This window comes from Magallana gigas, chromosome 7 (genome assembly GCF_963853765.1).
Source record: "Magallana gigas chromosome 7, xbMagGiga1.1, whole genome shotgun sequence".
Classification (NCBI taxonomy): domain Eukaryota; kingdom Metazoa; phylum Mollusca; class Bivalvia; order Ostreida; family Ostreidae; genus Magallana; species Magallana gigas.
Window position 1 is genome coordinate 18083720 of NC_088859.1, and position 18532 is coordinate 18102251.

At 33.5% G+C, this 18532-nt stretch overlaps 1 protein-coding gene across 1 annotated transcript; it reads left to right on the top strand.

The window, feature by feature from the left end:
* The first annotated feature begins 295 nt into the window (after window positions 1-295).
* LOC136269813 (protocadherin Fat 4-like) lies at window positions 296-18493 on the top strand. Its single transcript, XM_066065096.1, has 23 exons — window positions 296-398; window positions 2168-2238; window positions 2653-2897; window positions 11083-11274; window positions 12279-12407; window positions 12494-12679; window positions 12835-12981; window positions 13245-13427; window positions 13652-13783; window positions 13876-14061; window positions 14221-14352; window positions 14517-14705; window positions 14841-14972; window positions 15377-15562; window positions 15715-15846; window positions 15981-16178; window positions 16353-16484; window positions 16635-16820; window positions 16922-17053; window positions 17336-17512; window positions 17675-17803; window positions 17966-18154; window positions 18356-18493. The coding sequence occupies exons 2-23, from the start codon at window positions 2172-2174 to the stop codon at window positions 18491-18493; spliced, it is 3519 nt and encodes a 1172-aa protein (XP_065921168.1). The 5' UTR covers window positions 296-398; window positions 2168-2171.
* The last annotated feature ends 39 nt before the right edge of the window (window positions 18494-18532 follow it).

Genomic DNA, 18532 nt, shown 5'->3' on the forward strand with positions numbered 1-18532 from the left:
ACTCATAGTAATCGGGTTCACTTTCATTCGTTTATTCATCTTTGAATTTGTAACCGAAGGTTTTGTTTTTTTTATCAAAATTAACCAATATTATTGTAATTAAGTTAACTATTGGAAATTGTTTGTTTCGGTGTGAAGTTGATGTTTAGGTGACAATTAAATCTGATCTGTGCTTGGGTCGTAATTCATAATATCACCGAGAAATCAAGCATATAATTTGTCCCTTTTAAATGCCTACTTTTTTGGTCTTACCAGATATTACGGTTCCCTGATTTTAAAGGCTTACTTTGAGACATGGCATAGAGGAAGTAAAATAGGTGTTTTATGTATTTCCCGTTCAAAGTTTGACGTTTTTAATGTGATACATACATAGAGTGAATTCCAAATAGTTCATCAAAGTAAGATTTATTTTCTTTCTTCCTTCAAAGACAGAGGATTTTGAAAAGTAATTGGTATATAATTTATATGATATGAAAGTTGTAAACATGTATTTTTCGTCCGACAACTAAAGGTGCAACATTTATATACGTAAGATTTCAAGTTTTCATTCTTCTAGTACTTTTTTAATTCAATGACAGTCAAATTTAAAAATATGGCCGTAATGTAAAAGTTGTAAACACTTTATTTTAAGCAAATTCTTTAAATTCATGTGAATTTTTGTTCTCAACCAATACAAAAATCAACTTGGCCTAGTTGAAAATTTTTAAACTCGTTCCTCTTATAAATTCATTCAAAGGAATAAAAGGCCTTCAAGTTTCTGTCATTGTCCACAACTTTTTAATATAACAAACAATGAAACGGAGTATTAACACATGAAGAATAAAATATTTGAATTTGCTATATTTTGTGAACTCATATATCACATGTAATATTGATTTAAAGTTTTGCTTGACATGTGTTTGAAATAGTGCATTAAATAACAGATTTAAAACTGATACCTCATATTTAATTTACAAAGCTTATTGATATTAATATCATGAAGCAGCTTTGTATTATGAACGGGTTTTAAATGCATTTTTGGCTCATGATATTTGGTAAACCTATACAGTATGGATAAAAATCAATAAAGGTTTTTATTTAGCACCTAAAACGAATGTGTATATGTAACATTAGGTAACTCTAAGTTGTTTAAACCGTGGTGCCCTAACAAATACAAAGGAATGGTGCACACATATGATGTTTTACAGTATATGGAAGAAGTTCAAAAATATCAAATGTACATTGGTACAACTTACCATAAGACTACATAGACTTCCTGTTGTAGCGATAAATTATTTTGATAAATGGTAATCGTAGAAAAATAGAAGGAACCAGATGGGGTGCAAAGTTATTGATACAAAAAATTCCACCTGTATCCCAAACGACTGTGTAGTGCGCGGCCAGCGCGCTAGGTTCCGTTCGTCATCAAAAACAAGATTTTTGTCTTACCTAGATGCCGAATGGTTAGCGCGGTGGCCGCTCACTGCTAGGAGAATGGGTTGCAGAGGTCGTGAGTTCAAGCCTCGGTCGGGGCGGAGGTGAAGCTCCAATAAAAGTGAATTTCCCTGTGCATTATATATATCTATATCATTCACAATGGGCAGGTATATGTCAATTTGAGAGTTATTGCAATGTTTGTGCTAATTATATTATATTATATTATATTATATATATATATATATATATATATATATATATATATAAGAGTTGAACCCACAATATCTGGACCACTAATGGGCCCTATAAGGATATTACAAAAATATATATATATATGGAAAACTTCTTTACTTTAATTTTTTAATTTTGCATAATTGACAATTTGCAGATATCCTCTCTTTTATTTTTTAGAGTTTTGTATGAAAAATATAGAATGAGATACAAAACTTTGCTATAAAATGTTACTTGAGGGAGCGTAAATTACCTATGTCCTTTAGATTTCTAAACGAATGGGTGTTTAATTGAAATAACGAATGTTTAACCATTTATATGTTTCAAAACGATTTCAAAGATATTTTTGTAGACATGAGTGGATGATATAAACTGTACAAAAATTTGATGATAAGAATTTCTTTTTCAAAATTGGGTCGTATATGTCTAGAAAAAATCTTCACCAAATTTTTGCATTTCATTATATTAACTCCTAAAAGCTGTGTTTACGTCTAAATTACACAATCTTATATTATTTTAGCAGGATGTGGACATATTCGATCTTACTTTTGCAAACTATGATATGGACAATGAATCTGCAGTACATTACAGGTATTTTAGTAAAATATTTGTCATCAAAATCGCATAGGGTACATAAAGGCTTAAAAAAAACAACGAAGCAAAACAAATAAAAGTATAAAAAGAGAAAAACAATGTAATTATAGAAAAAAAGAAAGACTTTCAAACCTAAAACTTTCCTCGATAGACTTCAATTTTTTTTAACAGATTTTTTTTTTTTTTAAATCCTGAATACTGAAATAATTTACTTGCATCAATCTGTTTGTATCACATAGACCTACGCAAAAAATCCTTACTTAAGTTTGATGAAAATACGATAACAAGAACATCAAAACCCCGCAAACCATAAAAAAATTTCAGTTCATTTACATGCATTTAATCCACTAATTATAAAGAATTAACATTATTTGAATTAATGCATTTCAAATTTGGCATTATCTTTTATAGGAAACAATTTTGCGCCAGAGATATTGTCTGTAAATATCAACGAAAGAATTCCAGAAAACACGAAATTTGGCGTTACAGTAGCAACTGTTACAGCTTCAGACAGAGACGCCCAATTTCCTGACAACGACATCAGATTCCGGATGTTTGCTCCACAGTTAGCATCAAATTATTTTGCAGTAGACAGTCCGACGGGAAATATTTTTGTAAAAAGAGATTTAACTTTAGATACCTCTAGTGTATATCAGGTACAGTGTTAGTTGAAACTTTCCGAATCTATTGTCATGTAGCTCAATAGACTCTCCTGGTAACACCTTATCATGCAGTATTATTTTAAAAATGTTTTTATAAAAAAAAAGTATTCTATTTGACATATTTGTTAATTTAGAGGGAAAAAATTAAAGGATAAACACGCACTAAAGGTCAAGATCTAGTAAATGAAAGGTGCCTACAGGTTTATGAAATTCAAGATATAAATTCTTTCAATGATGCTTTATAACAATATCTTTATTTGATAGGGTGTACCGGGGCTTAAAGTTTTGGTAAACTCAATGAAAAATCATGTATTATACAACCATTTTCTATGAAATATGAAGGATAAAAGTAACAAATCTCGGACTTTTGTCCATTTTTGACTTATGAAATATATCTAGAATGCCTACAGTTTCTCGAAAAACGGCATTAAACAAGCTCTTGACCTCCTTTTTAAAACGATGTCAAACTGAATATAGGTACCAGGATTACTTTTCACGTGATTAAATATAGAATGTCAAAATATTGTTTTATTTTCTACATAATTCCTTTGAAGCCGTAAAATACGGGAAAAGATTCATCAAAATCAATTATGACGTCATAATAGTTCTAGCACCAAAAAGACACTCTGGAATCATTTACTAGATCTTGACCTTAAGTTTACATGTTACTGTCTAATAAAGATAGGCAAATTCACAGTTGTGTCTGTTTAAGAGATTTTAGATTCTGGACAGATATTATCAAAGCAACTTTCTCAAAATCTAAAATTCAAACGGCATTTTTTCCTTATTACATTAAAAAAAAATTGTAATTACAGAAAATATATAAACATATTTACAATATTCTTGAACCAGATAAAATTATTCTTCAAAATAATGTAAAATAGGGAAAGTTTTTTGTTGTTGAAATTTCAGCCTCTTACTGAGAAATACAACCTTTATATTTCCTTCTCTATACAAGTACACTAAACGTGGTTACAAACTGAATAGATAAATATATTTAGACTACAAATTCAATTTATTTACAATAGTGAAAACGCACTCGTGTTGTTTATGTAAAAGATAATTAAAGGGGAAGGAAACTAAAAATGTGTTGTACAATAAATCAATTAATTATCATCTGCTTTAATTGTAAATCGTATTTATTTTCATTAAAAACCCCGGAACAATGAATAAATCAAGAAAATCGATCGCTTAATTTAAATTTCCCGCCGCCATGGGGGCTGCCATTGAACTTTAATCTATGACGTCACACCATCTATTCCGGTTTGTCTTATCAAAATGACATCAGTATTAGTAAATCACGATATTCGCTCTAAATGACAAGTTCTGGAAAATTTGAAACAATATTGATTTGAGACCGTTCTTTTACCTTTGCAAACTACAAACTAACGTCAAATGGAGTATGTTCGTTGAAATCTAAAAGCGGAGGTTAGTGTCGGAGAAATCTCAGCTCCGCGTAAATGTGGAAATTGTCAACAGATGCCAAGTATCATAGAAAATGTCTGCCGTCGTTATTTCGACATGGTAATTCCGACTTTAAAGAATAAATTTTAAACATCCCGATTAAAATTATAACATTTATTCACTTAGCGAAGAACTTGACTTCGAATAAAAAATTTAATCGAGGACGTTTTCAACTTTGAATGATAGCAGATTAACAGCTGTCATTTACTTATGAAAATGCATAATTATATTTATGCATACAATGATACATGTATTTATTCTTCAGATTGACGTGTGAACGCAAACATTGTCAAATTTGTTTAGTCGATTATTTGAGTAACAGAAAGTCATAAACCAGCATTAATTATATTCAGAGCACTGTGTACATTCATTTGTATATGTAAACCAAACCGGAATAGATGGTGTGACGTCAAAATAATTATTTTTTTTTTTTGGTTTTTAATACAAAAGAGTTCTACATCATGTTAGCCTCCAGTAAATACGATTTCTCCAACTTCAAACGTTCATTAAAGCTTAATTACGTATTTTATTTTCAAAACAGCATGACCACATGTGATAATTTACACCACTTTATTAAAATAAATAAATTATGTTTTTGACTTTCCTTCCCCTTTAAGAAACAATTCTGAAACTGTTCTGACACTGCTTATAATTTCTATAGCACGAAAAAGATTTGAAATACCAACTTCCAGTTTTGGGTTATTTCCCTTTTTCTAAAATTTTAGGCACATTCGTGTTCAGACAAAGGCTCCGAAATGGTCCGTAGCAAATAATTCAAAGTTTAAAATCTTTAATATTGACACTTTGAACATTGTCCTCTGATTTTTGTATTTTCGGTTTTTCCAATTATACCACTCGAATTATTAAAGCAGTGCCGACGCGAAGCGAGCTCTACCGGCAAGGCGTGTGTGAATAGAAAATTTGGACTATAGTTGCACATTTAATCGGACCAGTAATGCATTGTTTTAATCGTCCCAGTAGTTCCCTGTAATCATGGCAATTTTTATCACTTCACAATCTCACGAGAACCAGCAAGACAATAAAAACGTTACCTCTAAAGTTCACCTCAGTACACTCAATCAAAAATAACCGAGTGACGTCACAAAGGTTTACACATTGATCCGATAGATTTTTTCGGCGTCAGTAAATTTTGACCCACAATTCATAGTACAATGGTTCCCACCCTCACGTTTTCGCGCGAATAAAAGTAAAACTTTTGAAAAGCATATAAGATGTGTAATTTTAAGAACATCATGCTTTTTAAGTAAATAAAACAGTATACTTCGCGTACTTTTATTTCTCATGGGTGTTTTAAAGAGTCAGACATCTCTAACTGAAGTTATTGTAAATCTGCTGAAAATCCTCTCAAAATCATGCAAAGCTAAGGAAAGATGACATTTCTTCAGATAAACATGTAGGAAACAGTTGTAACTTGCACTCATTTGGATGAATGCTAACATTTATTTTATTCGTTATAATTACGGTAACGTTAATTTCCTGGAACGTACACGTAGCATCGTGTTTTTAAAAGGGGTGGGTGGGTGGATGGCAGCCTCATCCAAAAAATGTCACAAGCAAAAAGAAAAAAGGATAATTCTCAAAATCAAAAAAATTCTAATCCTTCAGCTCTTTAGCAGTTCAATGGTTTCTTTTTTCCACTTCCATTTATTACATGCTCCCAATCTCAAGATGGGGGGGGGGGGGGCAATCCAATTTTTTTGTGTAATATGATAAGCAAATCTTTTTTTAAGCGTAAATTTAATAAAAGATTTTTTTTAAGTGGAGGGGGGAACTCCATGATAAGTCCATTTTCTATATGTAAATTGAAAAAAAAAAAAAATTTAACATGGGGGGGGGGGGGGGGGGCTCGATGATAAGTCATTTTTCTATGTAAGTTTAAGAAAAAATGTCTACTGCAAAAAAAAAAGGGGGATGAACTGACGTACGTTACAGAGATAGATCGAGTGCAATGAACATTTATATTAAACTCTTTATTATTCAACAACATTGTATCTGAGATTTAACTATTGTTCTACTTACAAATAAATAAATAAATAACAACTCTAATTAATTATGAATAATGTAAATTTACTGACAAAATAGGTATTTTTTATTTTATTTTGCCATCAAATTTATTTACGTTACTAATTTTATTTTTATTGATTTATCATAATTCATTGTTTGATCACACGCTGCGCTCGCCCCAACGGTCGCACCGTAAAACATTTGATCGAAATCTATGCTTTAAGATTTGCTAAATTTTACTCATGCTTTAGCTTCGTAACTTTTTAGTTTGAAATATTTCCTAAATACAACTAGAACAAAAGTTGTGTATAATTTTAAGGGATTTCATTTGCGACCATACAAAAAGGGACTGGCCCATTCAATAAGGGATCTATGTGCCTGGAAAATATTTGCTTTTTAACTAAAAAACAGTAAATATTTCGATAATTCTGTCTCTGGAAAAGTTGTTCTTCATTATCTTATCAATCCAATTGTAATTTAGTATTGTTTGGATATTGCATAATATGAGAGTTAAAAACTTCACATGAAAACATGTATACCCGCTTTCATTTTGCTACATGCAATAGACAGTAACTCCCTGTGCATAATAGTGTTTTAAAGTCGCCATCAATACTTTTCTTGTTTACATTGGTACCTCAAATTTATCGAAATACGTGTTTAGTGTCCCGCACTTTTATCACAACTCCTTTTCGGATATGCCATGTTCTTATGAAAAATAAAAGCAAATTAGGGAGCGGTAAATTAAATAAAGTTGACAATTGTATGGTTTTCTTTTATTAATTTAGCACAAGAAATAAAAACAAAACGATTGAGCATATGACTATAGGCATACAATGACTGCAACATTTTAGAACGTAAGCTCTTTGTAATGTATTTACCTAACTCATTTCTTGCACTTGGTCGTGGAGAGTTATCACGCCTTGACCGAGTTGTGGTAATTTTGTACAGAAGTTTCGCACGCTTAGTCTTTCACAATTGGCGCACGAGCACTTAACAACACTTTGCGACCGGAATTTTTCAGATTCGCACGAGCTCTCTCATACGTTGCACGAGCTCTCGCATACGTTGCACGAGCTCCGCGTACGTTGCATGAGCTCTCGCATTCGTTACATGCGTTTTTGTGCTCGCATCAAGTCTCCTCAAAATAGTGGACATGCACACTATTCAGACGCAACCGAATGCGATCCAAATCATCGCACGGCAACGCACGAACATTAGTAAGAACGTTTTACAACGTTTTGTGTACTAGCAAGAGTGATGCACGATTTTGAATTGTTTTAAGATGAATCGTTGTTGTTAATGGGTGTATTGTGTGACCATGAGACTGTTGCTCAACATGTCTCGTTTATCTTGCAACGTTTTGCTATCATTGCACGCCTTATCAGTAATATGCCATGCTTTGCCACTAGTATATATACCCTGTATATTAAGTATCTCTGTTTCAGACTACAATTTAACAATATACATTTATAGCACATTGGTGAGGGAAATATGAAGATTTATTTCTCCAAGAAAAATCATATTTCCCCAGGGCATCGCCCGCGGGAAATTTGTTTTTCTGGGGGAATAAATCTTCATATTCCCTGAACATTAATGCAATAAACGAACAACATATGATTATACAAAATACGTTAATTTCTAAAAATTGTTTGATTGTTTGATTTCCTCTGTTACTCTCATTTTTCATTTCATAATTTCGAATTATAGATAGTTAAGTTGGTTTTGTGATATATAGAGAATCATAATGACTTAATATTTTTGATTTAATCATACTTGTCTACATCATGTGCTCATATCGGCTTTTCCATTCCTTTCAAGACCAATCAAATATAATAGAATAATCATATTGAGGTATAGTAATAAATGCTGCTGCATCTCTATTTCTTTTTGGGCGGTATGTTCTCTCGCTTTCAATTATGTCTACTGAAGAGCGTCGGAAATGGGCGGTATATATACCCCCTCTGACTCGCACGAGCATTCGTTCCATGGAACGCATGATCTCACGTCCAATCGCATTGGCGCACGTTCAATCGTCCGATCACCTGGTCTCTCGCCCGATCCTATGGCGTTATCTTTCAACAGTCGCTTTCATTGTACAACAGTCACATATAGACGCAAAATATATCGCAAGATTTATTGCGTTTACATCGCACAACGCTCGCTTAGATCGTGCGAATTTCGTACGAATACTTTTTTCAAATGAGATTATTTCGGCAACAGTTTACGATTCATATCTAATTTTATCGGTAGCACGAATATTCAGTCGCTTCTGCTCGTGCGCCAATTGTGAAAGGGGCTTTAGTTTATGTGCGTCGCCGTCAGACGTCAATGATTCAGCACTGTATATGAATTTTCCTCCTTTGATTTATTGAAAAAATCCTTAAAGATCTTTATATTTCTGTATTTTCACGCAGCTTATATTTTGCATGTACCAGCGATGCTCCTACGTATACGTGCGACGGCAGGCATTAGCACGATCTTTGTTGATGCATTTAGATATTATTAAAAATTATTATACATGTATATAATTAAAATATAAATAAAGACTATCAAGCATATATTCTGTACAATCAACCTCCAGACCCCTGACTTTTGTGTACACAATTACGCAAATCATCCTTCGAATATTGGCGATGAAAATCAATCGCGTGGGAACTGGCAATCTGCGGTCCTCTTAATTGAATAACCCTAAACAATGCTTAACCCAATGATACAAACATGAATTCATGTAACAAATACCTCACCGCTCTTAATCTGCACATTTCAGATTTTTACGGAACTTTGATTTCTTGATATATGTTTACGATAAAACGGAGGAAGCACAAAACAAACAACAATAACATTGAACGTGCGTCGAATTTACTTTATGTACATGATTCCCAAAAATCTGAATGAATATGCCCCTTTGTTACATTTATTTCAATTGAAATGGAAATAAAAATAGTAACATCACGATCTTCTGCCTACTTTATAACAGTTTCTCCTGTTATTTTTCAAAATACATAAATAAACTTTTTTCCGAGAGAATTACTAGTACTTTTGATCTGATAAAGAAGAAAACACTGATATAAATAGGGATTTTGCGTATTAATGCACCGTCGAGAGATGTAATATTCATTTCTGTAAATAAGATAATTCAATTTCAACTTACATAGCAGTGTCTCTATCAAATAGCACCATCTGAATAATATAATATCAGATGACACATCTGAATTATATAATATCAGATGACACAAACTTCTGTATAGAAATGGTTAGAGATGCCATCAATTTTGACTAATTACTAAATTTTGACAACACACAACAATTTCAAATTGCACATAGTCTTCAAAACTTTGGAAAGATTAAAATACAGAAGTTTTCTTAAACAAACGGTTACTTATTTTGTATGCAGGTTCGTTTAAAAAAAAAATACAATTTCTGACATAAATCATGAGTACATGTTTATAACAATGCTTGCTACCCTTTAAAATTATACTCGCCATTAAATTTCTCATTGTTTAAAGAATTTCTGAAACGATTATACAAATTGTGTTCGACGAATAGTTTTCCTAAAACATTTTCAAAACGGCTTCCGGTTTTTTTTAAAACATCATTTTATACAAGCTTTCAATTCTAACACGTTTTCATAAAAGCCTAAACGTAGTCGTTTAGTCAATATATTTTCAACTCGTGGATATGACTGAAGACCTCCTCGTTGCTTTGCAACGAGATTTGCTCTAGTTCTGTGTTGATTTTCATTTTTTAAATTTTCTTTATATAAAATGGGACACTGTGGTAATTTTTAGATTTATATATATTTTTATAGAATTTTTAGATATATATATAAATTACAGATAAATTCATATTATTGGAGCTCCACCTCCGCTCCGGCCGGGGCTTGAACTCACGACCTCTGTGACCCATTTTCCTAGCAGGGAGCGGCCACCGCGCTAACCACTCGGTCATCTAAGCAAGGCAAAAATCTTGTGTTTGATGACGAACGGAACCTAGCGCGCTGGTCGCTCACTACACGGTCGTTTGAGATACAGGTGGAATACAGCTAAACGACAATTTTAGAGGATCGGGACGATTATTATAATTGCAGTGTTTGTGCTTACATGTATATATATGCGATTATTTCGGCAACAGTTTAACTACATTTAAAAACACTGCAACTCAATAAGACAAAAATAATAATTTACTTAATTAATAGATTGACTGGCTTTTTTCATAGGCAGATCCTGACCATTGGCATAACAATATATTTGCTTGAATTATACATGTATATCTTGTCTGAAGCCGATAACTCGGCAGTATCCTAGTATGTTAAAAAAACTAACATAATACATGCATTCTCGCTATATCCCCCTTGCTCCTTCCCTACCTCTCTACTTTTCCCTCTTCCACTTATTTTTCCATCAAAATCATGAAAGTTCTTTAAAGAACTTCATTATTGTAATTATAAATGAAAATGAACATGTTCACAGATGTGTTGTATACGAGATAGTAATTTATTGTACATAAAAAAAATAAAGAAATAAAATAAAACGCACTAAAATTGACATGTTACTGTCAACTAAAGGTTAACAGATAATTTTTCACTTAACGCTCTTGATTTGTTCGATTTCAAAATTAAGAATAACATAATTTAACTTTCGACCTGCTGTTATGTGTTGATAATGTCTCAAAGCTGATGCTTTTTTTAAAGCTCTATGTACAAGCCTACGACATGGGATCTCCTTCAAAGACATCAACTACAAATGCCACGGTGACTATAGATATATACAGAAACTTACGAGACCCCTTGTTCAGTGGGGGACCATTTGCTGTCAACATTAATGAGACTACCTTCATTGGAACTTCGGTACTACAAGTCAACTTTAGTGACAGTGACACTGACGTGAGTATTATTTTTCTCACTGGATATTTTTTTATACCATGCATTCAAGACTTGCAGAGGTTGTTTCTATAAAGATCGAAGAGAATTTCTAAAGTAGGGTACTTTCATTTTTTATTGTTTAACAAAAGGCCCACGTGTCCTGAGGGTCACCTGAATACTGTTCATTCCTTATTTTACGCGAATACTTAATTCAACGATTCCTCTGTTTTGCATCAAATTGCGAGAATATAAAATCTTGAGCACCAATCAATTGTTATGATTTCATATAGCACAAAACTGTATTATAAATAAGAGCGAGATTTTAAAATCCGCGAGGACTGCTTCTCGCGATTTTGCGCGGAAATTAATTCCTCGCGTTTAATGAGGAATTTACAGTATATTGCCTTTAGATGGATATGTCAGGGAGTCCCATGTTTGCATTTAAAGTATCATTTTGGAGTCTTCATCCTAATCTAAGACTCCTCTGACTGCTGAATAAATTTCCTAATTTAGGTAGAGACCTTTATGGACATCATAATCATGCATTTAATTTTTCGCAATATACATGGGAGTAGAAAATATGTTTTTGATTTAATTCATTTTCAATATATTCACCATATTGGCCTCACCCTTGGGCCCGAATCCCTGACCATTCATGAACATCATAGCCATTGGTTTAGTTTTTATTTAAGCTTTCAAGGAGAAGTTCAAAAAGTTTAATTTTTAACTGTCGACGCACGACGCACGACGTACGTCGTATGACGACGACCAATTTTAATAGTGAACTTGAGTGACTCATGTAACCTGTAACCTAAAACGAATGTTGACCTTGTATTTCTACCACTAGTTTGCCTTCATACAATATGTTTTACATTTTTATAGTTGATTGATTAAAAACTGATTAAATGCATAAAAACTTCATTGTTTGAATTTTTTTGTTGTTAATGGTTTAAAGCTCATTCCGTATTTAGAAAATCCAACAAATTATTCAATAAAACCAAATACTGCACATTTACCTTTTTCAGGCGCCATTTAACACAGTGAGAATAACTGCATTTGGAGACGACAAAGCCTTGACTTATTTTAGACTGCAAAGTAATGGACACATTGTTTTAAACAGTGACCTGAAAGCTGACTCAGACACTCAATATCTGGTGAGATTGGTCTAAAACAAAACTACCTACTGATTCCTACAAAAAGTATGGTCAATAACTAAATAAAATTAATTTTTATATTCCAGATGAGAATTTTGGCTCAAGATGGTGGATCTCCTCCAAGAACTGCAACCACAGTAGCTTCCATAACAGTGGAGCGCAACATCAATAGTCCAGTCTTTGAAAGACTCTCTTATAATGAGACAATTCTGGAAACACGACAACTTGGTCTTTCATTCCTGCAAGTAAAAGCAACAGATGGAGATACAAGGGTGAGTACACCACCAACTGTAGCTCAGGGAATTTTATTTGAAAAAAAACAAACATGAAATTTTCCAGTTTGAAATCTTCAGATGAAAATAAAGTATCACTTTATGCTAGTTTAAATTTCTAAAACTATTTTATATCCTCTTTGATTGATTTTCAGGCACCACACAATGAAGTTCGATACTTTATGAGCACAGATGCAGGAAGTACTTTGGGAGCCCAGTATTTCATGGTGGATGATGTCACTGGAGACATCAGTCTTCGCCAGTCTCCCATGCTGGATAATGCTAGAACTGTTGATTACACTGTAAGATTTTAGTTCAGTTTAATAAAAGCATAATTTAAAGCTTTAAAACATCACTTTATCGTTTTATGCTAACACAGCCCGAGCTTCATTAAAAATTGGAATGATGTACAAATGTACCACTTAACTTTTCTATGAAGTGAAAAACATCAACGATAAAAAGAATTTTTTTTTATCAATACAATGACTATATATATATATATATATATATATATATATATATATATATATATATATATAATTCCAATGGTGATTTTTTTTTTCAGTTTACTGTGAATGCTGTAGACAGAGGTGGTCGCTCGGCAACAATACCTGCTAGCGTACGAGTGACAGTGATTCGAAACACCAACGCTCCAGTCTTTACCAATCTGCCCAATGCCAATCAGATCAATCATACTACCTCAATAGGAACCCAAGTCTTCCCAGTGTCTGCTAGAGATCCAGATCCTGTAAGTATAATTCCAAGCAATTTCCTGTCTTCATACAAATGTATTGTGTGTCGATCTTTACACCTTATCTGGTCCATAGTTTGTTATGAGAGCCTTAATATGCATTCAAAACGAACATGTTATTCCATGCCATTTAAAGGTAATCAATAAATATTAAAATCATTGAAATCACAGTTAGTTTGCGATTGTTTATAAATTCTGTCTTTTGGCTTTGCTTTTGATAGGGTGTGTTTGGACAGCTCACATACAGTCTTACAGGGGATGGAGAATCCACCAGTGTATTCACCATCAACCCAACCTCAGGGGCCATAACTCTGCAGCAGTCACTGTTCTCTCAAACTTCTACCCTTTATACGGTATTAAATCTTGATTGATTTTTAAGCCATGTTACAATTCAGTTGAGAAGTCTTCTTACAGTTCTACTAATCAAAGCCCCCCTTTTTTGTAGTTGAGAGTACGTGTCCAGGATGGGGGCAGTCCCAGGAAGGAAGCTATGAACACCCTGACATTGACTGTTCAACGAAATTTTGAAACTCCCCGCTTTGTCTCAAACAGTTATACATTCACAATCAAGGAAAATGAACCAATCGGATTTAGTGTTGGACAAATAGTTGCGACAGATGCTGACTCAGCTGTAAGTGTTTAATGGGTCTCGGGATTCTCTCCTTCACACACATACAAGTTTTCAGGTTTCTACTTCAGGCAAAGCCATGTGAATTAATGCATTGATATATGTAAATGAAATCGACTGTATGTCAAACCTCCACATCATTTTCTTGTTTTTCTTTTGTAGCCACCAAACAATTTGGTAGAGTACTACTTTGTAGGGTCAACACCATCACAGAGGTTTTTAATTGATTCTAGGACGGGAGTTATTACCATTAGAAAGGACCTGACCACAGAGGAAACCCCATCTTCTTATACTGTAATTTTCAAAAACAAATTTATATAGCTATAGGATTGTGCTCTTTTTAAGCTCACTTCTGGTTTTTCAAAAGATCCCAGTTCTGTACTATCATTTTAAAACAAAAGAATCTTTTAATAAGAATTATTGATATGATAAAACACCTTTCATCCATTTATATATAGTTCCGGGTTCAAGCAAGAGATTCGGGTTCACCACAGAGACTTAGTCAGGAAATCCCACTGACCATTACTGTTCAACGAAATGACCATGACCCATTGTTTGGCAACTTGCCATTCAGTGTGACAATACCAGCAAATGCTAATCAATTTTCAACTGTTTACACTGTAAACTCAACTGATGCAGACACTGTGGTAAGATCCTGGATTTTATGCAATGTATTTTTAATGAAATAAATTAATGCGTGTTTTAGCCTTAATAATTATACCTGGTCCATTTTTACATGTTGTAATAGTGTTTGTAGTATTAAGATATTTTCTTTGCATTAGCCTGATTTCCAACGCCGAGAATATGATATCATAGGAGATGATGCTGCCACAAGTTTGTTTGCTGTGGATGCAACAGCTGGTAGAATAACAATAAGTTCTCCGTTGACTTCAGATCCAGCTGTACAATATAGGGTAAGATATAAAGTGATTAAATGCTATCTTCAATCCCCTAACAAATCTAAAATTGATATTAACCATATCTTACTATGAAGGCTTCCGTCTTAATCGTGAAACATTTTTGCAATAGCTTATTCTAAAGAGAGTCCTATTGAGGTAAAGGTTTTCATTACCATCTTTGTATGCTTTGTCATGGATTTTGATATGTCTATTGTTTGTATGGCTATATTATGGTGTGGCCTTTCCCATCTGTCATCCATCTTTATGATTTTTAATGTCCAGAATAATCTCGAGCATCTGATCTATCAACAGATATTTAGTGCATTTAGTGCAAGATGAATATCATGTACGAAAGTGATGCACTTCATTATTCTTTGCGTTTAGATATTGCATATTTAAAAAAGATCATGTGTAAACAGGTTAGAGTGCGTGTAAGAGACTTCGGAACTCCTAGACGCTCATCAACAAGCCTGCTTCTAGTCAATGTGACCAGAAATCTGAATGCTCCACAATTCAATCCAACTCAATACTCTGCCACTATCTTGGAAACCCAGACCTTGGGGTCCAGCATACGACAAGTGTCCTCTAGCGACCTTGACACAACGGTGAGCACCTGTAGTTCATGTGAAGCAAATTGAATTATTGAGGAAACAAAACAAACATTTAAACATTCACTAATTGGCAATAAAGAACAGCATAAGTTTGAATTTTATATCAGTCCTGGCTGTGATAATTAATTTTGGGTTTTTTTTTGCAGGCACCAAATAATGTACCTACATATTCATTGAGTGGAAATGCTTTAGCACTCCAGTACTTCCAAGTCAATCCAAGTACAGGAGTCGTCTCCCTTTATAAGGATCTACGAGACGATACAGCAACTTCTTATACTGTAAGTAAACTAATCAAGTATAACTGGAATAAGATGTATGATGACAACTAATAAAGATATATATGAATTTGATTTTTGATGTATTTTATCATATGACAAACTGAGTTTGACAATAAAGTTTGCTCTCGTCTTAGCTCACGGTGACTGTAGCTGACAATGGTTCCCCATCACTTACTGGAACAAACACGGCCACAGTGACAGTGCAGGTCAACAGGAATCTACAGCCCCCACGCTTTATCAATGCTCCCTACAGTTCCACCATTACAAGGCTTGTTACAGACAACACTCTTTTGCCTGGAGTGACAGTTTCTACGGCTGATGATGATACTGTGGTGAGTTACTGTTGATGAACCTAAACCCAAATCACATATATGCAGAGGGAAAAAAGATAAGTGGTTGAAAATATAAATTGATCAAGCTAAATATATAGAATATCTAAGTCTTTTTAGACCACTTTGAAATTTCATGGGATGGCTATTATATTTAGTTGAATAAACTGCTTGTAGAGTCCATTTAGAGATGTTACAGTGAGCGTGATTGGGGATGATTCAGCAGCGAGCCTGTTTGAGTTAGTGGGATCAAGTGTTCGTGTTCGAAATGCAGCAAATTTAGCAGCAGACACAGCTAACACATACAAGGTGAGATATGTTTTCAGGTAAATAAAATTGTTCAAAAGCTTTTAACTCACATCAAATATAAACCCAAATTGTTTGCCTATTTTTATAGGTTTTGATATTTATTAATCTGAGTAATTGAATTTTAACTACCTTACTTTTTGTTCTTTGTAGCTTCGGCTGTTGGCAGAGGATGGAGGTTCTCCAAAAAAACCTGCTACTACAACCATAGATATCACTGTGAGAAGAAATATGGTGCCTCCACAATTTAACCCTACAGCATATAACGCAACCATCCTGGAGAATTACCCTGTCGGAAGTGAAATTGTGATGGTGTCTGCCACAGACTCAGACCCACAGGTTTGTCTTTAATTGCTTTCTCTTTGAAAAGTATGTAATGTGCATGATTTGGATTTTTTGCTACCAGTATGTCTAATGAAAAAAATGTTATGTTCTTTTAGCCCCCAAACAACCAGTTTAAATACAGTATAACGGGTGATACAACTGCTATGACCTACTTCTACATCAGTCCAGACTCGGGGCGCTTTTCTCTCAAACAGTCCATCAAAGGAACTGGAGTTTACCAATTCAGAGTTTGTACATGTATTAACCCATTGTATTAAAAGTTTATTTTCTTTTTTCACTATGATTGTCAGTGGTCATATTTCAAATAGACTTATTACAAATTTGAAGATATTTCTATTGAATACAACTACATTTATTTAATTTAATGATTGGGCAAGATTTCGTGACAAAGTGATTGGACCAAGAAAATACATTGCATTCTTTATATATAAAGAAAATTATTCTCAAATTGATGTGAATACCACTGTATGATATTACCAGAGGTAAGTTTGAATGTATTCATCTTTCAGGTACAAGTGACGGCTACAGACGAAGGAACGCCATCTTTGAGCGAACAAGCCATTGTGATTGTGGACGTAACCATTGACGACACACTGAGGTTCACACAACTCCAACCATACACTGCTAGCATTGATGAGAACGACCCCGTAGATAGAGGGTTTATTACAGTTATAGCCACACCCCAGGTATAACGCTTGTGACTTTACAAACCATTCATCAAAATATCAAAGAAACTCTTATGAAAATCATTTTAAATTTTTAAGGTAGATAAGTTTGGTGTATTAGAATTTACTTTTAATAAAAATTGGATTATATTACATGTGTACAAAATTTGTCTTATTTTGCAGCCGAATATCCAATATTCCATTGTTGGCTTCAGTGATAGTCCTGATTACTTTAAAATTGATGAGATCACAGGTGTTATATCTTTGAAAACTGATCTTCGAAGTGACCTATCCAAGAGAACTACATATTTGGTAAGTTGATTTTTGAGTTAACAATTTTTTCTACAATTATAGCAGCTATTTCTAAAGTGGGAATTGCCAGAGTATTGGTTGTTGGGATGTATGTAGAATGTTTTATATTTAAATTAATAAATGTGCTTTTTTTAAAATACTAGTATACAATTTTTTTGACAGATTCAAGTAAGAGCAAGAAAACAGTTTCCTAATGGACTACAGTCTGTAGAGAATCTGGTCAATGTTACGGTCCTTAGAAATATCAACCCACCTGTGTTCAACTCCACTCAGTACCAAGCAAACATCAATGGAAAGTATGGCCTTGGACAGTCAGTGGTGCAGGTGTTTGCCACAGATCTTGATACTCAGGTAAGTCTAGAGATAAATTTCACAAAATTCTTTAGATCTCAGTATTTCCAAGTTTAAAATGCAAGTAATTGTTAGATTAAATCAATTAATGTAATTTCTGAATAAAGAAACTAGCCATTTCATTTCATTTTTGTTTTTTCTTGCAATTAACGTAAAAATACATTAACGTAAAAAAAAAAGAAACGTTTTTGTGACTTGTAGGATGTTCTCCTCTACTCCATCATTGATCAGGCTGGGGAAACGGAACCATTTTACATGGTCCCTGGCACAGGAACTATCATTTTAAAGCAGCTACTGACTTACACAACTAAAACAAGATATGTAGTAAGGAAAATATAATCAATGAAATGCAATCTAAATGCCTAATATTTAGTGCAC

What these genes read in the sequence shown, in the direction of transcription:
- LOC136269813 (XM_066065096.1), top strand. Translation starts at nt 2,172, where the DNA reads ATGTGGACATATTCGATCTTACTTTTGCAAACTATGATATGGACAATG. An exon ending in CGGCTGATGATGATACTGTG is followed by an intron (nt 16,179 to 16,352) that starts GTGAGTTACTGT and finishes AACTGCTTGTAG; the next exon opens with AGTCCATTTAGAGATGTTAC. An exon ending in CCACAGATCTTGATACTCAG is followed by an intron (nt 18,155 to 18,355) that starts GTAAGTCTAGAG and finishes TGTGACTTGTAG; the next exon opens with GATGTTCTCCTCTACTCCAT.